This window comes from Labeo rohita, chromosome 24, assembly GCF_022985175.1.
Source record: "Labeo rohita strain BAU-BD-2019 chromosome 24, IGBB_LRoh.1.0, whole genome shotgun sequence".
Lineage (NCBI taxonomy): Eukaryota > Metazoa > Chordata > Actinopteri > Cypriniformes > Cyprinidae > Labeo > Labeo rohita.
Genome location: NC_066892.1, coordinates 20,169,841 through 20,194,082, shown reverse-complemented (window position 1 = coordinate 20,194,082; position 24,242 = coordinate 20,169,841). Strand labels below are relative to the sequence as shown.

The 24,242-nt window shown below is 37.1% G+C and overlaps 2 protein-coding genes across 13 annotated transcripts in view; both read right to left on the bottom strand.

The window, feature by feature from the left end:
• Window positions 1–1,215: 1,215 nt before the first annotated feature.
• Window positions 1,216–3,477, bottom strand: si:dkey-96n2.3 (uracil nucleotide/cysteinyl leukotriene receptor). Its single transcript, XM_051098586.1, has 2 exons — window positions 3,138–3,477; window positions 1,216–2,468 (listed from the first exon to the last, which is right to left on the bottom strand). The coding sequence occupies exon 2, from the start codon at window positions 2,436–2,438 to the stop codon at window positions 1,497–1,499; it is 942 nt and encodes a 313-aa protein (XP_050954543.1). The 5' UTR covers window positions 2,439–2,468; window positions 3,138–3,477; the 3' UTR covers window positions 1,216–1,496.
• A 3,557-nt stretch (window positions 3,478–7,034) lies between these two features.
• The window catches only part of si:ch211-285f17.1 (sickle tail protein homolog), a 156,493-nt gene continuing 139,285 nt past the window's right edge, over window positions 7,035–24,242 (bottom strand). For 9 of the 12 annotated variants that reach the window (XM_051098851.1, XM_051098847.1, XM_051098849.1 and 6 more), the window contains 11 exons: window positions 20,962–21,098; window positions 20,382–20,529; window positions 16,663–17,098; window positions 16,360–16,576; window positions 15,985–16,283; window positions 14,600–14,752; window positions 13,852–13,956; window positions 12,465–12,539; window positions 10,334–11,944; window positions 9,679–9,816; window positions 7,035–8,720 (listed from right to left, as the gene is read on the bottom strand). In XM_051098851.1, the coding sequence (XP_050954808.1) occupies window positions 8,226–8,720; window positions 9,679–9,816; window positions 10,334–11,944; window positions 12,465–12,539; window positions 13,852–13,956; window positions 14,600–14,752; window positions 15,985–16,283; window positions 16,360–16,576; window positions 16,663–17,098; window positions 20,382–20,529; window positions 20,962–21,098 (3,814 nt within the window). In that variant the 3' untranslated portion in view covers window positions 7,035–8,225. The remainder of the gene's footprint in view (window positions 8,721–9,678; window positions 9,817–10,333; window positions 11,945–12,464; window positions 12,540–13,851; window positions 13,957–14,599; window positions 14,753–15,984; window positions 16,284–16,359; window positions 16,577–16,662; window positions 17,099–20,381; window positions 20,530–20,961; window positions 21,099–24,242) is intronic. The other 3 variants (XM_051098857.1, XM_051098850.1, XM_051098858.1) reach the window with 3 other exon arrangements.

The window sequence follows — 24,242 nt, the reverse complement described above, 5'->3', positions numbered from 1 at the left end:
TACTCAATCAGAACAACATGTGCACTTTTTTAAAGACTAGGCACTTAGGCACTAAATCAACAAAATTAATATTTGCATTGCAGAAGTGGCACAGTAGCTGCATCTGAGGTGGCATTTTAAAATAAATAAATCAGATTCACAGACAGTTTCACAAATGTTCTCTTAAAGGGTCATGAAACCCCCCCTGTTTCAGCACTGGTTGGTTCTCACCAGTTTTGAAAAATGCTGCAAAAGTGGGTGTGGTGCTCTGATGAAAAACAACCCTGGTGTTACATAAGTACTAAAATGTAAAATAATAATAATTAGTAGTCGTATTATTAGTATTAGTATTATTAATTATTATTAACATGGGTTTTGCAACAAATATGCATGGTCTTGTAGTGTTAACCATTGTAAAAGGAAGCAAGCCAAAAGAGAGAGTGTTAACCATGGTAAATTTGTTGTTACTGCAGTTTTACTACAAATACTGTGGTTACTGTAGCAAAACTGTGTTCCTTTTTTTTGCATGTGTGTGTGTTTGTGTAAAAAGCTGCCAGGCTGTTGTACCCCTAAACTTTAGCAAAAATTGTTTCTTACAGACAGCAATTACAGAATATAACAACCAATTTAAACTTTTAACAACCAGCTTAAATAAATTTACTTACACAAACTGGCCGAATTAAAATAAATATTTCATGTACACTATACTGTTCAAAATTTGAGGTCAGTACGATTTTGTAATGTGTCTTTAACCATGCTAACCAAGGCTGCACTTATTTGAACAACAACAACAAAAAAAAAAAAAACAACAGTAAAAACAGCAAGATTGTGAAAATGAACAATTAAAATAACTATTTCCTATTGTAATATATTTTGAAAAATGTACTTTAAAAAGCATCTGTGATCAAAGCTGAATTTTCAACATCATTACTTCAGTCTTCAGTGTCACATGATCCTTCAGAAATCATTCTAATATACTTTACCTTTAACTTTACCTCTATACCTTTAAGATACTAATTTGTACTGTTTAGGGGTAGGTAAAGTACAAAGATGCACCTTTTCACTTTTGTACCTTAGGGTACCGCCCCAGCGACAGAATTGTACCTTTTTTGGTGCCAGTAAACAATTTTGTTTTTTATTTTTAAAAGTGCTGGTGTTTAAAATGTGGTTGTGGAGACCTTGAAAGATACAAGATTTTGAAAGAATATTTTATTTGTTCATATGTATGTACATGTATATACAAAAAAATATATAAATTAATTGGTAAATGCTGACAGAAAAAATGCTGACATTGTCATTCAAGTCTGTCATATAAGATGTTGTCTTCTTGTAATCTGGAAATAGGCGATCAGACATGTTGTGGAAGGAATCAAACTGCACGTCATGATTCATAAGTTTCTGAATGTATCAGTATAAATTTAGCCATACCTTTTCCACTTCTGCTTTCACTTTAAACCTTGTTTTCAGGATGTCTGATAGTTAACAGCTGAGAAGACGTTGTTGCGTTTTTCATCCAATCATGTGGTGGATTGCTCATCTTTGGGGTTTCTTCCACAAAGCTGCAGCAGGGCCTCTTGGTAATTTCTAGCCAGAAAGAAATACATGACTGGATCCAACACACCACTTATGCATGTTAAAGCTGAGGTGATGCGATTTCCTAATTGCAACATGTGTCTTTCGGATTCTGATCTTGACATATCATGCTGTAGGATAAATACAAATCGCTGGATATGATAGGGCACAAATGCAATCAAGAAGTTAACCACGGTTAGTACGATCATTCTCATTGCCTTACGCTGAGTAGGTGTCTTTTCTTGAAAAGTCATCTGTCTTACTTTGGCAAATATGAGAATGTAACAAATGCTCATGGTGACCAGAGGAATCACAAATGCAATAGCAGTAGACACCAGTGCACCGGTGCGATTCGTGGAATTCTCTATGTACAGCTGATCACACACAGTCACATTCTGGATTTGTCTAGTCACTTCTTTTTTGGAGAACAGCACAGGCAACATGGAAATAGTCACCAGGACCCACAGGACGGCACAGGCCACTTTGGCATTCCTGGTCTTTCTCAGATTGTGAGTTTTGTGTGGTATAACACAAGCCAACAGACGGTCTACACTGATACAGGTCATAAAGTACATGCTGCAGTAGAGGTTGACAAAGAACAGGAAACCAACCACGCGACAGGCCCCTACCCCAAGAGGCCAGTGACTGTCTGACATGTGATAGATCATTCGCATGGGAAGCACCAAGACGTAAGACATGTCCGCTATAGCCAGGTGCTTCAGAAACTCTTTGGAAGGCGTGTTGTTGGTGTTGCGGTGCCAGAACACCCAAAGTGCCAGGGCATTGCTTGGCACTGAGAGGATGAAGATGACAATGTAGAAGGTTCCAAGCAGGACGTTCTCCAAGTGAGAGCTGAGATAAATCCCCTCCATGGAGTGATTCGACATAGCACAGGTCTACACTGCGACACTGAGCTTCTGTTTAGAAAATGGCAAGAGTCAGAATAAGTATTAGATATTATATCTAGCTTATCTATGATAACAGATTTTTAAAAAAATCTAGACATGCCTGTATTATGTGTTATTACTACACTTTATAGTATAGTAGTAAAGTCACTGGAGCTATACATTCACATTCATGTGTCCAACTTTTGACCAGATATAGCAAAATCATTTTCTCCTGAACTTCAGAAAGTCACAGTGATTGTCAAAATGTTTTTTAACTTCTAAGAACTTGTCTAGCAATTTAACCTTAATTCTTTAATTTAAAAGGTGTTTTTTTTTATATAATAATACTGCTTTATTATTATTCATTTACATAAATAACAGGAGAGAATTGCATTCCAGGACAGAAAGGTACAGTTCTGTCACTGGGACAGTACCTTGTTGGTACCTTAAAGGTACATATTACTACTTCAAAAGTACATGTTTGTAGCTTTTCACTTTGTACCTTAGGGTACTGCCTCAGCGACAGAACTGTACCTTTTTTTCTGACAGTGTGTCATACACTGAACTTTAAGTCAAATAATATTCAATAAGGTAAATGGTGTAATCATTATTAAAAACATTAATGTCAAAACTTTTTTTCTTTCAAAAAAAAGTAAAATATTACTATCATTATTAGTAATGCTCTTATTGGGTACTTACAAGTAGGTTTAAAGTCTTCCTCAGCAGCCAGCACAATAACTTTATTATAAATGCCTCTCTTGGCTTGTGTTCATCTGTTTCCTCTTTTAGTCATATGCTTTGAATTTTTGTAGGAGGTATCACATTAAAATGAATCAGCCAAACATCCCTATTAACACACACCACCCTCTGCTGGTGTCTCTCGTGAGTACATTTTTCTTCATCAGACAAACCTGACATAGTTTAAATATACAATAAATTTGAAGCTATTTGGGTGCAAATCCACTTTCCATATATATGCCTATCACTGGCCTACAGTCCACTGTGGTTCAGTCATTGGAAGAATTATTTGTTTTTGTATTCTGCCTACTTCAAGTTCATGTAAATATGCACTTAAGTATTTGGATGCTGCATCACATCTTGCTAGATGTAAAATCATCAGTCTAAAGTGTTTAATTCAAGACAACAACACAAGAATCATGCAGTTTCAGCTCTGAGTTTACTGCATTTCTTTGAATCTCATTTAATGTATTTTCAACTTTTAACTTTGGACATTTCTTTTCCTCATTAATTACATACTTGATTTTTATCCACTTATAAATATATAGCAGGTGCTATCAGTGATTAACAACCATTACTAATGAAGGGTGGTCTCGGGTGGGATTGCTATAAACCAAGCCGTTTTAACTTATCAAGAGTCTTTAGCTCTTTATGACCTCATATTAAGTCGTCTCGGAAGGCCATTAAAAAAAAAAAAAAAAAAAAAAAAAAAAAAAAAAAAAAACCGTAATGTCTCCCATTTAATGGACTCCGTAATAGCTTTCTCTGTTCTACGATACACATTTTACCACATCTTTTACCACGTTTGCTACTTTTCGAATACCATTTATTTATTCGCCTTTATTCTTTATTGTTCAAACTTTCGGTTAACTATAGAATGTTTAAAATTATGATCTAAACAAAGCATAAAATAATCAGTTTCGGTTATTTGAATATGATTTCTATACATTTTTCGAAAATGTTCTTAAGATGCACCACAGCTATTTAAAGTAAAAAACAAAACAAACAAAAAAAAAAAAACGGTTTGTATCTAGCTAGCTGAAACGACTGTATCCCAACTGTATCACATCTATTACGGCTATAGCTACCTGCACCGTTTTAATTCTCTTCTATCTAAAGACTATGGAAAGTTGTCATTCTTTCCCTTGAGAATACTCAAAACACCAAGGACATTGTGGATGAATTTGTGGAAAATCTGAGGAAAATAAAACAATGTTAGCAGAGTTATATTGTTGACGTTTCTGAGGTAAATGTTAGGCCCATCCCTTAGGAAAATTAATCATGGTTTTCTTACAAATAAACCAAAACATGGTTACTATAGTTAAACCATGGTAGACACAAATTAACCATAGATCTGATACACTAACCATAGTTTAACCATGATATTTGTAGTAAAACTGTGGTTATACAAACGGCAAAAAAAAAACAAACAAAAAAAAAAAAAACACCATGGTTACTACACTTTTACTACAATAAATCCCTGGTTACTTTTCGTAAGGGATGTTATGCCTGTTATAACTAGCCTGTTTACAAGCTGTTTTCTTGACGATTTTTGAAACACTAATTGATCAATTAGACTACATGAGATATTCCTTTTATTAAGTTCTGTTTTTTTCAACAAGTCTTCTGATATAAATTCATGTTTATTTTGTGCTGTAACTAGTAGAAAAGATGATTGATTTGCATGCCATATGAACTGCAGAGGAATACAGTGATCTCCCACCACATTAAAAACACATTTATTGTTTGTATTTTGTGATAATTTAAATTTAAAGGATACGTTTTGTATTAGATTAGATGTAACAAAATGCTTATTGGGATTCTTGAGTGGCTGGCATGCTACAAATAACGAATAGACTTGAAAAGGTTAAATATTATTTCCAGGCATTTATGCCGTTATTAAAACATCTTGTGAATAGTCTTGTAATATGATTAACCTCAGAAAAGACAACAATAAAAAGAGTTGGAGCCAACATATAACATTTGCATACAAATGTTTTAGCATAGTTTTAATGGCGTCACACCGACAGAGGCCGCTCCCACGATAGTTGATTGACATGAGCGTCTTTCCTCAGATCAGCTGTAACAGTCCAACCTCTATTGTTTCAATGCCGGAGCAGGGATGTAAGTTAGATAAGAATATCTCCAATTGAGGTGTTTTGTTGCTGGATGTAATAATGAACATAGTGGTCGTCATTTACTCCCGACATGTGAGCCGCTGATGATGCATTATAAGTTTTTTTTTTTTCCTGCAATCACCTTTCCTAATAATGTGGCAGTTAGCAAGTTTCGCGGCTAAATGCGCTAAATGCAGGTAAAGTAAACAATCAGAGCACCATGTCACTCCACAGCATTTAAAGGAACAATCCCTCAGAATGGGATGATTTTTGCAGAGCTCATTTTTATAAGGTAAAAATGGTGTTGTTTTACACAAACATTGAGAATTTTTAACCAAAGTATATTATAGACTTTTGATTAAGACCATAAAAAATCATATCAACTTGTGGAAAATGGGCATCCAATGACCCCTTTAAGATTCTTCAATGTAAAAACCTTTTGACCGCAGTAGATACATTAGATACATTCAATTAAACTTGAATGTCCAGTTTTTTTACGGGTACAATAGAGTTCACAGCATGTGTACTGTACGACGGCGTTTTAGTGCCACCTTAAAAAATAAAAAAAAAATCTAAGATTACGAGATTAAACTCGTAATATTTCGAGAATAAACTCGAAACTACGAGAATAAAGTCGAAATGTTACGAGAATAAAGTCGAAATGTTACGAGAATAAAGTCGAAATGTTACGAGAAAAAAAGTCGAAATATTTCGAGAATAAACTCGTAGTAATACGAGATTAAAATCGTAGTATTTTGAGAAATAATGTCAAAATTAGGAAAAGAAAGTCGTATTTTACGTGAATGTATTGTACGCTTCCACCCACAACACAAACCGACTGAAGCTGTCAATGCAACCATTAATTGCAATGCCGTACGGCTTGAGTTTATCATATGAATCCATATGCCACAATGCGCTGGGACCCCGGCTGAAGTACTGGCGAAGCCGTTTTTCTACTGTCGTGCCGAACGGTTCTTAAAACGCTGTCCGTCTCCGTTGGCATGCATATCCCCTCAGCATTTGTTGGTAACCTTATACCTGTCGTCGCCTTTTGTTTATTTTATTTTTTGCGTTGTTTGTAGTTGTGTCCTTTTTTCTGTTATTTAACAAAGTCCCAAAAACAGAAACATCTGATCATCATCCATATCTCTGTTTATATTACAATTGCGTTACCAAGGCAACGACTGACACATTTGTGTTTACATTCCAAAGAGTTCCGTTATCAGCACCACAGTGGAAAATGAAGCCGTATCCGTGCTGACTGGCCCGGATCGGCACGGAACGGAACGGTTAAGCGAAGAGAACGGTTCGGCCCGATAGTGGAAAAGCGGCTAAAGTCTCTTGAGAAACAACATCCTGTTCGAATAGCACACAGATGTAACCACCGATATCCGTGGAGTCGACCACTGGTCGCCATTTCAGACTGCACAAAAGAGGCAATTTCGGAGAATAAAGTCGAAATGTTACGAGAATAAAGTCGAAATGTTACGAGAAAAAAATCGAAATATTTCGACTTTTTTCTCGTAACATTTCGACTTTATTCTCGTAACATTTCGACTTTATTCTCGTAACATTTCGACTTTATTCTCGTAGTTTCGAGTTTATTCTCGAAATATTACGAGATTAATCTCGTAATCTTAGATTTTTTTTTTTTTTTTAGGTGGCACTAAAACGCCGTCGTAGTACTGAATGTCATTACTGTAAAAGAAAATATATAGAATAAAAAGACACAAGTCAGCTGAACTATCTGCGAAAATGTTTAATAGAAGGACTTGCAGTGTTGCAGTGGAGAAATCATAGCCGAGAGGCCATGTGAACAACAAGCATGCAGAACTTTACTATTTTAATACCTACACTCTTTTGCACAGATTGCTTCTGCAATTAAAGCTATACAAAACCAAAGAAAACATATTTATTTACAAAATCCGTCTGTGCAAGCATGATTTTTTTGTCTATTACATTCTTTCTTTCTACAATTTTGTATAGGCATGCATAGAAATAAACTTTGGTACAATATGTTAACAAAACTAAAGACAATCTCTGAAATAGAGATGTTACAGTATGTACATGGAAAGTAGAGAGCAATTTTATCAATCACTACAATTTTTAGTTTACATTTAGACATCAATACTCATTAATTTAAGAGCCATAGACTGCATGAGTAAATCAAGGAATTGTGACATAGGTAGGTTAAGCCAGGTGTAACCTATCCTAAATGTACAAAGTGTCTAACACAGTATATATAGTCAGTTGAAAAGATGTAAATTACAAACTTTGGCAAATAGGCACAACTACTGAAAAGACAGCAAAACTGTTGTCAGTTTATAATTATAAATCTTAAAGACACTGGCAGTGCATGAGAGAAAGAAAAAAAAAAAAACAGACACAATGTCAATTTGTATTAATGGTTAATATACTTACAGTACTTTTTTCACTTATTATGGCTACAACCAATGTCTGTCAACTTAAAAAAATGCAAAATGAAAATCTACAATCATTTAAAGGATACTAATAACCAAAACATTGTTTACATACTTTCACTTTTGAATACTTTTTAGTCTCTCTTCAACTTGTATGAAAAATAAATATTTTTTTCAAATGAAGTGCTCTGTAAAATCCATGATCAAGAGCCTGCTCTCTGCAAATAAATCCTTTTTTAGTTTTTAAAATAAAGCGTTTCTTTTTACATGTTAATGATTTGCAGAGATTCAAGTTTAAAACACTGATTAATGAATGATGGCCTGTCACTTTAACAGAGAAAATAATAACATGCAATAGCCAAAGTCATGCCAAAACAAAGTTCACTCTGATACAACAACGTTATCTGTTCAAACAAATGAAATCACAAACTTAAAAAATGAATCAAAGTATAATCAGGAGTGACTCCACCTCATTAAGAGATGCATAAATGGTTGCGAAGCAGCGAAGCATTCTACGCAGCGTCCTTAGCGACAGTTACCGTGGGAATAGCTGATTTACCGGCGCTTCCGTTGTGTGGCCGACTGTAGCTGGTGAAGCTGGGTGTGTGAATGGTACGGATACTCTTCGCACTCTGACTCAACATAGTCGGGGACAAAGGGGAGTGGGAACAGGAAGAGGAAGAAGAGGAGGAAGGTCGACCGTTTTGTGTCTGCGTGGGAATAGAGAGGCCTTTAGTGCTGTGAGTGGGAGGGGCATATTTTAAAGAACCATTAGAAAGGGAGGGAATATGAGAGGAGGGGGTGGAACTGGAGCGAGGAGGAGGGATTGAGGACTTGCTAGTGGGAAGGGAGGAAGATAAAGGAGAAGAAGAATTAACAATATTAGTAGAATCAGACTGGGACAAGCCTTTTCCCGTACTAGAGGAAAAAGCAGGAATTTTAGAAGCAGGCACGGTAGGAGAAGTGGATTTGGGATCTCCTCCAGATCTCTTAGCACTTCCATTAGCCTGCAAACAAAGATGCCAAAACACACTGATTGTCAACATAGGGAATTTCTGATTAAAATACGCAAAATTTCTAAGCATGTTTTAAATCACTCTACTAGGATCTACGGTTAATCATGACAGATAATCAAAGACACAGAAGCTACATATATAAATGAAAGCACTAAAAACACACAAAAAAACTATCTGTCTTGAGGGTTGAGAATGTAGAAAATATCACTTTAAGTAGACTGTAAGAAGAATAGGAAAGTGAAGGTCAGGGACGGTTTTAGAAGTGGAAGTTTTAGAGTGAGTATTGCGCAGAGTGAGTGCAACCAACCAGTACTCATAATCAAAGGAGGCTCCAGGAGGAATAGAAGAGGTACAATTTGGGAAGGCATCCACAGGATATTGGGGACTAAGTGGATTTGTGGCCAGGGTTTGCAGATTCCTCCGAGAGGTAAACAGGGAAAAGGTCCAAAAATGGGTTAAACAGATAAGCATCCTGGGTTACAAGGGAAGTTGAAGTGTCACAGGCATTGGAGTGTTGTAGGAGTTAGATATTTTAGTTAAAAAGGCCGTAGTCTAAGCATCCAATAAAGTTAGTTAAGCAGTGGCTGTGATGTTTATATATTCTTTATATTCTTTCACTATTGAAAATTAGTTTGACGTTTACAGCACCAAAGCCACAAGCAAAGCAAACATGCAGAAGCATTTGATGGTATTATGAAATAACAGTCAGTTGCCTTCGGTCACAGCCATTCAAAAAACGCAGCAGGAGAAAACGTCAACAGTTCAGAGACAGCTTTCGGCACTAGGCCTTTAACCAAAGAACAGTTTGTTCGGTCTCATCAGGTTTTTTGTTAGTTATTTTCCCTCTCAATACAAGCCCTGCAAGAACTGACTTTCCTCTCGAGCATTCAGTCTATGCCTAGGTGTGTGTGTCTTTCTGACTGGACAAGTGGTCCTATGATAAGACTACCTGGCGGAACTGCCTCTGAGAGTCCTGTAGCTTTTGCGGTTTTGTTGCCCTCTCTTTCTCTGAGGTGCCCGGTTGCTGCCGCGCCTTGGCAGAAACAGGCACCGGCATCCGACTAGTAGGTGAGACCACGCTGGCATTCTGCAAAAAGGATTTAAACCAAACAGAAGAGAAAAGGAATAAAAAGAAAGAAACAAAAAAGAGAGCCATATTTGAGGTGGTTTGTAAACTGAATCACAGCAAGACAAAGCTTGCACAACACATCTGTGGTATCACCACGACACGAGTTTGTATACCAGAAAGAGAAGTAAGGAAGCATGCAAACCAGCCCAGAATACCAACAAAGTTTCTTTAAGGGCTGCCTTAGAACCCACATAAAAGGATTCAGAAACAATGTGAGACTGGTTCTAAGATGGTTAAAGTTGTTGGCTGCCTTAACCCAAGATTAGAGCACCATCAGTGAACACACAAGAACACCACTCCAGAAATAAACACACCATATTTATAAAAAATATGTGAAGGTGTTAAAAGTTCAGATCCCAGAGTTGGTAGCCTCCACTGCAGGAAAGGCTAAGGATCTTCAGAAGTCACTGTTGTGAGCAAGAGGAGAGGGACAGACCCATAGTCTTTGTGAAGGTAGTAGGAGCTAGAGAGAGACCTGCTGGGTGGGAACTGGTGTGACTGAGACCCCAGTAGTTGATATGATGGCAGGCCGAGGAAGGAGCTGTGGTTTTGGCTTCTTTCGTAGACCAGGACCTTTACTGGAAGAAGCCGACCTAGGGACCGAGGTTTTGGGAGGAAGTCCTTTCTCTGAGTGCCCTGGAGTCTCTTCAGTCTTATTGTCCTGAGTTCCAGGGTTTACAGAGGTTTCAGCCTCTTCCGAAGTCTTCGGTCCCATTTCGCAAATTGTGTTCTCTAGCTGCTTTATAGTTTGCTCTAGACTGTCAAGGGTTTTGTAGGTGTTCTTACGAATCTGGTCAGTTCGTCCATTAGTTTCCTGCGGATTTGATTTTGAAGACTCTGTTTTGGAGCAAGCAATTTCAAACCTCTTGGTCTCTTTGTGTTGCTTGACAGTTCCGTCTGACTCTTCCTCATCCTCGTAGACGACAACTTGCAAAGTCTTTTTGCCTGTTTTACTTCCAGCTCGAATGGCTTGCGTTAATGCTGCTAGCTGTTTCTTGGGGAACTTCAACTTGAACTTCTTCTTTCCATCTTGCTTTGCATCACCAGTAATGTCTTCAGATAGAGATGAGGATGAAGAAGAGTTTGTGACTTGACCATCTGTGACATCTGCAGGAGAATTTGAACTAGTACCTTTTCCAGAACCCCTACCATCTCCATTCTCTTTGACCTGCACTCCCCTAGTCCACTCTTCTTCCTCATTTTCCTCACTTTCCTCATCTATTCTTTCTTCTGCAAGCATCCGCTCTAGCTCTTCCTCACATTCAAAGATAGTAGAGAGACGTTTATAAGCTGAGCGGATATCCATTGGCTCATCAAAGATGATGATAACTGGCTTTTTACTGGTGTTGTCAGCACCAGTGGGACCACTGGTACTGCAATCATCTCCTGATGCTGTGCCACTGTCAGAAGCACTTGGTCGTTTATTACCAACAGTTACTGTCTGCACACTACCTTTCTTGGCATTGACAAGCTGATGGTACTCTCCAGTGGAGAGGGCTTGAACCTTGGTGTTAGTAATCATAAAGGCAAAGTTATCAGGAGGAGGCGGAGGTGGCTCTTCTCCTGACAGGTCGGGACTGAGAAAAGCCTCATTACTGTCCTCTATTTCCTCAAATTTCCTTTCCTTCACTTTGGATGAACCAAATATAAGTTTCTGATTGGCTACATCTGTCCCAACAGGGACTGTTTTAGAAAGAATCGGTGCAGTACCTTCTAAAGAGACTGGTGAGCAAATTGCTGTTGGAGACACTACCCTTTCCTCTGTGCTAACCTGCACTGGAGCAGCTTTGACAACGTGAACTTTCCCTTGGGTTGGGCTAGCTGGAAGTTCTTCCTGTGGAGAGGGTGGATTTGCCTTCAGCGAGGCTGAACGTGACAGCTGATTTTGGTGTTGAGTGCTAGAAGAGCTGGCTTTGAGGGCACCAAATTTGTTAGTCGATACCTGCAGCTGGCTTTGGGATTGTTCAGAAGCATTGACATGTGACACCTGTGATGTGGGAGACTGTGATGCGTCTCTACGCTCTGTTGATTCCTCTGGCGCTGATGGAGTTCCCTTGGAGATCTGAGCTGTGACATAGTAGATGACCTTGAAACGTCAAAGGTCAGAGAAGAAAAAAATGAAATTTCAATTAGGTATGGCTTCATGAGGCAAATATAAATTCGTTAGTAATCCTACCTGGTATTAATCAAATTTTACAATTGACTTGGCCATAGGGCGGTGCAAAAAATCGGATGTGATTATTATGCGCATCTCGTCAGTAATGCCGGTTCTGTTATTAGTCGTAAATCTCCATCACGTGCTGAACAACGGCTTTGTGTAGTAAATGCCACTCCATCTGACAGCATGTGATGGAGATTTACGACTAATCACAGAACCTGCATTACTGATGAGATGCGTATGATAACTGCATCCAATTTTTTGCACAGCCCTACTTGGCCATTACATTACATTTATGAGGTTTTACAGAACACTGCTGCATAACTATTTTGGTGATTGGGTTTTAACTATTAAAAGACCAGTTGTCACTATAACTATTATACCATGATATCATGCCATTCTTTTAGGGGTAAGTTTACGATAACTGTGTAATTGTGATGCAGCTCACCCCAGGACTCTGACGAATTGTATTGTTGCCATTCTCATCTGTGTCAGGGTTCTTGTCATCTTGGTTTTCAGTATTCTGTGGTTTGTGGGGAACAACATCACTTCACAAAGAAACTTCAAGAATCTCAGTCTACAAGCTACTTTAAGACCACTGAAAACCTTTAGGCTGCTTTGACAAAACACATTCTTGGATTATATATTCTCATTTATAGAATATAAATATGTTTAATATTAAGAAATGTCATAAAAATAGTTTCTAACCTTAATGATGCCAACAATACGTTACAGCCGTATAATAGCAATGATCATATTTTAAAATATACAAGATTAATAATAATAATAAAAAGAAACTTTATGGGATTTAAACCATAATTTGGAGCTAGACCTAAGGCATTTGTGAACCCATCTGAGAAAACAGCTCAAAATTGCACACAAAAAAGAAAAGAACAATAAAAATGTCATTTTAAATGTGCAATGCATGTACCAACACTGTTTCCAACTTTTTCCATTTCGAATACAATTTTGAGCTTAACAAGATGATTATTGGTAATATTTCACCTGTAAATTCTATATTACACTGCACAATTTTTGACAGTGAGAAAATACTGTGAAAATGAAGGTAAAGAGAGAAAGTGAGACTGAAAACCAATTAAGTAAGGAGGCTTATATAGTAGCAGGCATGCAGCAAAGTGAGAAGATCAAAGAACAAATTCTGAACTCCAGACTGCTAGCTGAAAGTATTTTCTAAAATCCTAAATAACAAACCAATTCTAAGTTGCACTCTACTGATACATTTGGTTTAGACAGTGACCCTTTTTGAAAAGAAAACTACATGTGCACATTAAAGTAGGTCCTGCTAATTTCTCACAAGTCTGCTAAATTATTAACATTTTGGACAATTTGATTATGCTACACCCAGTTACATAACTTAAGCTGTAAATATACATTGTAAAGTAGCCTCATGTAAGCTTTTGGAAATTGAATTGTCTCCAATTGAGATCACACACTTTTTTATTAAAATGATAGATGTAAAAAAGAAAACACACACACAACACCCTTTGACAGCAGAGTGTCGAAAACTAGTTTATTGATTGGACGACTCAGAGCACACAAAGCCAATCATATCTGTTTCCCCTTTTGACTCACACTACATCACTACAATCAGCACAGGTCATGAGTTCAGTTGAAATAATAGGAAAGGAACAGAATTTAAACTTAAAGAACAGTGAGAACATTTTTGGTGCCAGATACCCATCACAGGAGTGTACAGAGGAGGTTAGCAAAGGGTAAGAAAGCCATACAAGCATCGCAAAGAACAGCCATCAGGGACAAGCGGCTGGCACAGGCAGGCAGTTGGAGGGTCTACTAAAGGACATCATATCCTTTACCTTCTTATCTTTAAGGGGTAGTAAGACCCCAGGTCTTAGCTCTCTGATCTGTGGCTCTACCAAACCCTTGAGCCCTACCTCCTTAACAGAGCACTTCTGGAAAACCTGAAGAGAAGAATTTGTGAGGAAGGGGGTAAATTAGAAGTTGCCCACATTAAGTTGGGCAAACCTGCTCAAAATTACTGTACAATGTAATGGAAATTATGTACTAATTATGTATTAAATCAGATTAGATTATCTGCCTATATGTTTTTTTCTAGAGAAACATATCATAAATATATATCTTATTTATGATATATCTTCGTTTTTAATTAAGCATTTATAAATATGTAGTATATATATTTTTTGTATTATAATTTTTAATTTTACATATATTCTGAATACATTACACTTTCACTCCTATTAAGAATTGTGTAGTTTTCTAAAGAATTCTGTATTTTTAAGAATTTATGAGAACTAGGTTGTGTGTTTACAGAACTGTAAAAAAAATAGCTTATCTACAAGCAAGGGAAATGAAACTTCCACCGAATGAGCCACAGGGCACACCCAAAGCATCTTAACACACACACCAAAGCAATTTCACACCCAAGACATGTTTAGATCAAAACACCTATAGTTAGTGAAAGTCAGTGAGTAGGTGTGTGTATAAACAACATTTATACCTATGAGAAACATGAAGTTATGTTTGCTACAAGTCTGCATTAGTGTGCGTGTATATGCATGTTTGAGTTTATACGTTATATCTCACCTGTAGCTCTGCCATAATCTTGTCTCCATCATCCTCTTCCTCGGTGATAGCCGAGGCCGCAATAGGAGGAGGAGTAATGGGTTTGGGCTTCACCTCTGGAGAGGACTTTGGTTCAGGCTGAGATGCTGTACTGTTGGACTCCTCTTCACCCTCCTATGAAACAAGTTATATTAATAGTTATTTTAAAATATAATTACATGTTAATTTAGAAGGTGATAATATGAGAAATCAAATTTGCCTTGATCTTTTGGCATTTAAGTGATCTTCGTAACATTAAAACATCCTGCAAGTTTCATAGCTTAAAACGTCATCCTCATTATAAATGAATAAAGATTAAAAACGACTCATTTGGATGCAAGGTGCCAGGGTTTGCATAAACACCGCCTCCAGAGCAAGACATCGACGAATAGTCAACTTCTCACCATAGGCCCCGCCCACTGGCGTTCAGTCGCTTAACAGCTTTATACATGATTACACTGGATGCAACTCTCACATCAAAAGCAAACAGAAGTGACAATCAATGCTGCTATCTTGTCTACACTGAATACAGTATATCTACAGTATATCTATGCGCAATGCTTTCTGACACAGTCCACACTCTTGAGTCTGTTGTCCATTGGACAAATAAAGTGAAAAACGTTTGCTTTGACGTGTTTGGTTTAAACTGCTCATTCGTGTCTTTGTACAGATATCAGAGGGTTTGTAATGAACAAGTGGACAGTTTACTTTTAATGGCATCCCAGATTGTGTCAGAGGAATGTCCGGAGCATTTCGTTTTGTAAATGAGAGTTCACAAAGAAACATTTGTTGAAAGATGAAGTGATACTAGATCTGACTGCAGCTGCATCACAAACTGTAAGTAAATTATTTCATAATGTTTTGTCGCCAATAGACCGTTTTATATTGATTATGTTGTCAAAACACTCACATGCAATAGTGAGGGGGGGCGGCACTGATACCTATGCAATGACATTAGCCAATCATAACAATGGTGGATTACTGGCTAAAGTCTTAAAGGACCCTCCCCTTAAAACAGGTTGTTTTAAAGAGAGGGTCAGAATGAGGGTTGAAAATATTAATTTTTCCACATAAATTTGTAACTTTATTAACATTATAAGTAAACTTCCAAGAACATATTAAAATTATAAAAAAAAAAAAATCTATGTCATGACCCCTTTAATTAAAAAAAATATATATATTGTTTTATTATTATTTTATTTTATATAAAAAAAATCTTTATTATTTCATTTTATACTAACAATAATAAAAATAACTAGGGAACTTCATGTAATTATATTTATTTTATTTGTTTATTTATTTTATTTTATTAGTTGTACTTCAGACAAAGTAAACAAAAAAAATCTGTCCTGCAAATACACTTGTACCGTAACAGACTCCTTCCTGCTGGTGTAAATGACCTCTCCAGATCGCGTGGTGGTCATCCCAGTGTTGGTGGTGTAGTTTCGTCGAGGTGGAGGTGGAGGAGGGGACTTGTTGGCTTTCTCTGTGGTCTGAATCTTAACAACTTTTTCCTGAGTCTTACTTTGTCTTTCCAGGCTGGATTTGATGGATAGGTTGGGTTTAAGAGGTCTCTCCAAAGCTGACTTAACTTGTTTCTCCAGAGGTTTAGGAGGTTTCTCTGGAGCAGTCTTGGTAGGTTTCTCAGAGTTTGGCTGATTGTCATCTGCAGGAACAAAATAAAGTATAAACATCGCCAAATAGTAGTCTCAAAAACTCTGTTGTGTCTTTCAATCACTTACCCTGTTCTGCTGGTGCTGCTGTAGGCTCAATTTTTTCTACAACCTCCTCCAGGGAGGCAGGAACCACTGCAGGGAAGCCCTCAGGTTCGCTGGGCACCTCAAGGTTTGGTATTCCTCTCAGCATGTTGGCTTCTGCTTCCTGGAGCATCCGTTCAAACTCCTGCCCATCATAATGACCCATGTTCTGCCTCTTCTCCTCCCATTCTTTCTCTGCAGCCTGAAGATACCAATCAAACGAGTAACTAAACAAGGGAACGCACATTTTTTACCTCACTCATTTGGTTTAACATCCACAATGCTTACCTCTATCGACACAGCTCTGTTCTTGTTCTTGCTGCGGCTTGCGTGGATCTCCTCAATGAAGTTTGGAGAAGGACCTTTGCCATGAATGCCATTAGCAGAAACTCCATTGCTGCTGTTATCTGGTATTTGTGCCTGCTCGAGAGAGGGTTTTTTGAGCTGTTTGGTGGGTGAAGGGGTAGACTCTCGTCTTTGTGTGGCAGGGGGAATGGGTGAAGGTGCTGTTGATTGCTGGGATTGTTGTGAAGCTACCGGAGATGCCTGGGCGTGGTGGATTACCACAGGGTTTGACGTCATAACCTCTGACCTCACTGTGGAGCTCTGAGGCGCAACCAAAGAAGCCTCGAGGGATTCAACGATGGCTGATTCTATTTTTTCAGAGGCAGGTGGTGTCGAGGAAACAGGGTCAGAAGGTTTCATCAGGCCATCTGTGGCAGACCTAAAGAAGAAATGAAATTTCAAACAAAAATAAATTAGGAAAACATTCACAATACAGTAAAATCTAACCAAAAATCACAACCTTATTTTTATCCTCTCCATAATATTTTTAGAGAAGTAAAAGCTGCAATGTGTAATTTTTTTAAGTATTACAATACTCATATGACAGCTGATATCTTCAGGTGGCTCTGTGGGTTTTTTTTAAAACATTTCTCGACACTGGCTCATTTCTCGACTTCATATTTGAATGACAATGAAAGACTGCAAATAACTGTTGTTTGAACAAACCCATAACTTGTCCTGGAGGCCTATTACATTTCTTGCATTTAAAATTTTAAAAAAAATCTATAAATCTAAAAATAAATATCAATTTTAACATTTAAAAACAAAAACCTAAATAAAATTAGAAATACATTTAAAACAGAATATAACTAATTTTAAAAACAGGTAAAATATAATGTAAAATAAATATACAATTGAATTAAATGTAATTACATTCATTTACATTTGAATTTAATTTTCAACATTTTATTAAACATTAAACATTTTATAATATAATGTAATTAATGTTATGTAATTAAATGTGATTTTAAAAATATATACAGTGGGGGAACAAATTATTGGATTTCCTGCTGATTTTATATGTTTGCCCACTGACAAAGAAATGATCAGTCTATAATTTTAATGGTAGGTTTATTCAAACAGTGGGAGACAGAATAGCAACAAAAAAAAAATCCAGAAAAACGCATTTCAAAAAAGGTATAAATTGATTTACATTTTAACGCATTTTAAGTATTTGACCCCTTCGCAAAACATGACTTAGTACTTGGCGCAAAAACCCTGTTGGCAATCACAGAGGTCAGACGTTTCTTGTAGTTGGCCACCAGGTTAGCACAAATCTCAGGAGGAATTTTGTCCCACTCCTCTTTGCAGATCCTCTCCAAGTCATAAAGGTTTCAAGGGTGACGTCTGGCATCTCAAACCTTCAGCTCCCTCCACAGATTTTCTATGGGATTAAGGTCTGGAGACTAGCTAGGCCACTCCAGGACCTTAATGTGCTTCTTCTTGACTCCTTTGTTGCCTTGGCTGTGTGTTTTGGGTCATTGCCATCCTGGAATACTCATCCATGACCTATTTCAATGAGGGAAGGAGGATCTCACCCAAGAGCTGACGGCACATGGCCCTGTCCATCTTTGTCCATCTGCAGCATTCCTCCTCCTCCAAACATGGCGAGTTGAGTTGATGCCAAAGAGCTTGATTTTGGTCTCATCTGACCACAACACTTTCACCAGGTTCTCCTTTGAATCATTCAGATGTTCATTGGCAAACTTCAGACGGGCCTATACATGTGCTTTCTTGAGCAGGGGGACCTTGCGGGTACTGCAAGATTTCAGTCCTTCACAGCAAAGTGTGTTACCAATTGTTTTCTTGGTGACTATGGTCCCAGCTGCCTTGAGATCACTGACAAGATCCTCCCGTGTAGTTCTGGGCTCATTCCTCACCGTTCTCATGTTTATTGAAACTCCACAAGGTGAGATCTTGCATGGAGCCCCAGACAGAGGGAGATTGACAGTTATTTTGTTTTTCTTCCATTTGCGAATAATCGCATCAGCTGTTGTCACCTTCTCATCAAGCTGCTTGGTGATGGTCTTGTAGCTCATTCCAGCCTTATGTAGGCCTACAATCTTGTCCCTGACATGCTTGGACAGCTCTTTGGTCTTGGCCATGATGGAGAGTTTGGAATCTGAATGATTGATTGCTTCTGTGGACGGATGTCTTTTATACAGGTAACAAACTGAGATTAGGAGCAGTCTCTTAAAGGGATAATCTTAATCTCAGATCGGTACCTGTATTTTTTACTTATTTTTTACTTTTTTGAAATGTGTTTTTGGGTTTTTGTGTTGTTATTCTTTCTCTCACTGTTAAAATAAACCTACCATTAAAGTTACAGACTGATCATTTCTTTGTCAGTGGGCAAACGTGGTATTCAGCAGGGGAACAAATCATTTTTCCCACTACTGTATGAATAAAAAAAGAATAGCAGTGGGAAAAGGTAACAGTAATTTAAAGGAGAAGTCCACTTCCAGAAAATTTTTTTACAGATAATGTACTCACCCCCTTGTCATCCAAGATGTTCATGTCTTTCTTTCTTCAGTTGTAAAGAAATTATGGTTTTTGAGGAAAACATTTCAGCATTTTTCTCCATATAATGGACTTCTATGGTGCCCCGAGTTTAAACTTCCAAAATGCAGTTTAAACGCAGCTTCAAACGATCCCAAATGCGGTTATAAATGATCCCAGGCAAGGAAGAAGGGTCTTATCTAACAAAATGATCGGTTATTTTCATAAAAATAATACAATTTATATACTTTTTAATCTCAAATGCTCGTCTTGTCTTGCTCTGGCTGAACTTTGTGTATTCTGGCTCAAGACAGGGTATGTCGAAAAACTCCAATATTTTAAGACCCTTCTTCCTCCGCTAGGATCGTTTACAACCACATTTGGGATCATTTGAAGCTGCATTTAAAATTGCATTTTTGGAAGTTCAAAACTGGGGCACCATAGAAGTCCATTATATGGAGAAAAATGCTGAAATGTTTTCCTCAAAAAACATACTTTCTTTACGACTGAAGCAAGAAAGACATGTACATCTTGGATGACATGTTCTAGAAGAGGACTTCTCCTTTAATGTAATGACTTGACTGGGCAAAATGGACGTTGCAATCCTAGTGACAACTAGAGAGTAAGCAATTTGAGCCAAATCTAGACTTGGGGGAGAACACTTTGGACTTGAGGCCAACAAGTAAACATTTACAAACCACCTGAAACACCCTAGAAACCACCTATCAGCACCTTTCGCACAATTTTCCTCAGAAAAAAAATCGGTTTAGTTTTGCAGTTAAATTTGGTGCTGCTAGTGGAGCAGAAACACACAGCAGCTTTAGAAACAAAACTATTTTCCAGAGTACTGGTATTATTCATTCGCACATTCATAGAGAAAGGCAACTGCCTTGAGTCTGATCAGGTCTGACACAGAGAAGAAAGGAAGTGACTAGTAGCAGATGCTCCAGATCTCTCATCTGTCTAAACCTATACATAGCCTCTCCTCACACATGATTACAATATGAATGAAAGATGGAGAACTGAAACTGCATATTCATTTCCATAACGGTCTGGCTGCTTGGATACGTGGCTGGAATTAGAAGGTGTACAGATCCATAAAGTACTTTATTAACCACAATCTTAAAACATCTGTCTCGATCTCTTTCTCTCTCTGTCTGTACCTGCGAAGGTTGCTGAGTGTGTCCGTGAGGGTTCGGACTCTCTTCAGCATGCTGTCAAGCTTGTGCGGCTCTTCTTTGAGAAACTTTACAGCCTCCACCTCCACCCTGAGCACCGCCCGCATTCGGGATTGAAGAGCCGGAAACTCTCCTGCAAGAAGAAGAAAAAAAAAAAACATCTGACATTTAAACCTGTTTGCGCACATTGCAGGTCATTAAACATACAACTAGAGTTGTGTGGGAGGATTTTTTTCCTGGAGGTGAGAAATGTGAGCTCATTCTATATAAATATGCCATTACAGCAATATGTAATCTGATACCTACAAAGATGTGATAACATCTTTATCGTGGTGGATCTGTCACAATTCACACCCCCAGGGACACAGCTGGCCCACAGTTTCTTGAAGTTGCATAATATGAACATGTGTGGGCAGGTCTAATACCTGAGAATATTCCACTGTAACTAGGGAAGCCACTAAACCATTGTAAACAACAAAGAAGAATGAAAAATCCACTTGCTTCCAACTAATTATTATATATAATAGTTTGTCTGAGGTAATCTCGTCATTTTTTGTTATTGTACCTTTCAGTCCAGCCAGGTTCTCACCCACTTTCCTCAGACTGACAGCTCCCTCCTCTACTTCCTTCAGCGTCACGGCTCTCTGAGACACAGCAGGGCTGGAGTCAGTCCTCAGTGTCTCCACGTACTGCTCCAGATCCCTACACACAAACACGCAACACTTATGACACAAATATCAACGCAAATATGCTCACATTATGAGCCAATCCATTCACATAAACTTGTGTTTTTGTCATCCATTCATCCAGTGAATATTGAAATTGCACTGTTGTGACACTAGAGGGCAGTGCAGATTTCACATTATGCTTCTGACATTTTTGCCATCCAGTGGTCTTGATTGTTAAAATTCTGGTTTGAAAAAAAAAAGCCTGCAGTGCTAGTAGGTGATTTATTGAGAATTATTACATTATGGCCACTATGATTTGTTTATATTATACCATACCTGCTTTTTCATATTGTACAACACTAATTTCACACCTTGATTTTATGATTTTTTAGCATTTAAAATTAAGTTTGATTATTTTAAAATAAAAACAAATGTAATTTTTAACCATTTTAAGTCATCCTGTGGCCTCCTGGTTGAGAACCACTAGTTTATTAATGTACAGGGCTTTATATGGGTGGCTCAGTACCAGCAATCTGTTAGTTTTGGAAACCAGCATAATTTTCCTTTTTATATTGTGTTTTAAACCATGCTTTAAGAATTACAGACTAATTAGTCAGTTTTCACTCTCATTTGGCACTTGGTGAGTGTTAGTTTTGGACCCTGTTAGCGTACACTACCAGTCAAAAGTTTTTGAACAGTAAGCCTGCATTTATTTGATCCAAAGTACAGCAAAAAATAAGATTTTGAAATATTTTTACTATTTAAAACTTTCTTTTCTGAATATATTTTAAAATGCAATTTATTCCTGATTTACTCCAGGCACATCTTTCAGAAATCATTCCAATATTCTGATTTGCTGCTCAAAAACATTTATTATTATTATAATAATGTTGAAAACATCTGAGTAGATTTTTTTCAAATATATTTGATAAATAGAAAGTTTAGAAGAACAGCATTTATATGAAATAAAAATATTTTTTAACATTATAAATATATTTATATCTTTTGATCAATTTAAAGCATCCTTGCTAAATAAAAGTATTAATTATAAAAATAAATAAATAAATAAATAAATAGTGCTGACTCAGATAAATGCTGATCTTTGGATGTTTATATTTATCAAAGAATCCTGAAAAATGTACTCAACTGTTTTAAATATTGATGATGATAATAATAATAAAAATAATAATAAATATGTACTGAACAGCAAATCAGCATATTAGAATGATTTCTGAGGAACCATGTGACACTGAAGACTGAAGTAATGATGCTGAAAATTTAGCTTTGATCACAGGAATAAATTACATTTTAAAATATATTCAAATAGAATGGAATTATTTTAAATAGTAAAACTATTTCACAATATTACTGCTTTTGCTGTATTTTAGATCAAATAAATGCAGGCTTGGTGAGCAGAAGAGAATTCTTTAAAATAAACCAAAACATTAAAAATCTTACTGTTCAAAATTTGTGGGTTAATGGTATCAAATAACCAACATAAGATTGCCCTATATGCCGATGATATTTTGATATTCATGGTGAATCCTGATACTTCTACCCCAGCTCTTTTAGACACGATTGACAAATTTGGCATTTTTTCAGGATATAGAATTAATTATCATAAGTCAGTGGCAATGCCCATAGGTGGCTTAAAACAAATTCCCCAAACATTACCATCCTTCCCATTTAGATGGGCTCCTGAGGGCTTAACATACTTGGGCAATAATGTTACTCCCTCCTTTGAACAGATGTATAAAGCAAACTTTCTTCCACTTTTTGAGCGAATTCAGAATGATTTAGAAAGGTGGAATGTCCTTCCTATTTCTTGGTTGGGGCGGATCTCCCTTCTGAAGATGAATATTCTCCCAAGATTACTTTACCCCATTCAAATGATTCCAATAAATTTTACACATAAAACGATTAAGAAATTAAATGGTTGGTTTAGTTCTTTTATATGGGCTAAAAAAAAGCACGTATTAAAATTTCAACTTTAATGCTATCATCTTCAGTGGGAGGTCTTGACCTTCCAGATATTCAGAGATATCAGTTAAGTGTTCATTTACATTACATATCTGATTGGATACATAAAGGGTCTAGAACAGTGTGGTTTGATATTGAAAGTTCACTCAGTAAAATTCCTTTAGTAAATTTGCTTTTTCTTAAAAAGTCTAAATCCTTAAGAGTTGCCTGTAGTAACCCCATCACAATTTGTGCTATTAAAGCGTGGCAGTTTATTAGACGTTTGGAGGGTCGATCTCGACTCACCTCAACTTTCACTCCTATTTGTGATAACTATGACTTCCTGCCGGGGACTGTAGACTCAAATTTTCGAGTTTGGGCAAATTAAGGTCTCGCCACACTGCATGACTTATTTGATGGGAACATTTTAATGTCATTTGACCAATTAGTTATCAAGTATAGTGTTTCACGACAGGATTTTTTTCGTTACTTACAGTTAAGAGACTTTGTGAAAAAAGAGACTACTTTGCTCTCAAACCAGGACATTTCAGCTCTGGAGAGACAGCTTTTTTTACATAGGAACAGTTCTACAAGTTCTTTTTACAAGCTCCTCAAGGATTTTTGCTCGTCAAATACGGACACCCTGAAAGGAACATGGGAAAGGACGCTTGATATACAAATCACAGACGATCAATGGGAGGAAGCATGGAAGAATGCAGGGACCCTAAGCATATGCAATAAAGTAAAAGCGATGCAACTGAAAATCTTGCACAGAGCTCATATTTCTCCATCACGGAGGCACAAGTTTAAAGATGACTGCTCACCAATGTGCCTGAAATGTAAAACAGAGGAAGGAGATCTTGTTCACTGTTTCTGGTTTTGTAGGGAGATTCAGAAGTTTTGGTTTATGGTGGAACAAGAACTTAATGTTATTTTATCTATTAATATTGACTGCAATCCAAAACATATGTTGCTTGGGATATATGATGACATTATTGTAGATAAACATAAAAAGACACTTTGCAAGTTCCTTACATTTTGTGCCAGAAAATGTATTCTTCTGAATTGGTTAATGGATAAAGCCCCTTCAAAGGCATTATGGCACAGGGTTATACTTGAATATGTGTCATTAGATTACTTAACTTGTGCTTCTTATAGCAAAGATGTCATATTTCATAGAAGGTGGGATCCGTTTTTGACATATATGGGCTTAAATATA

Excerpts from the sequence above, each read along its gene's own strand:
- si:dkey-96n2.3 (XM_051098586.1), bottom strand. The coding sequence starts at position 2,438 with ATGTCGAATCACTCCATGGAGGGGATTTATCTCAGCTCTCACTTGGAG.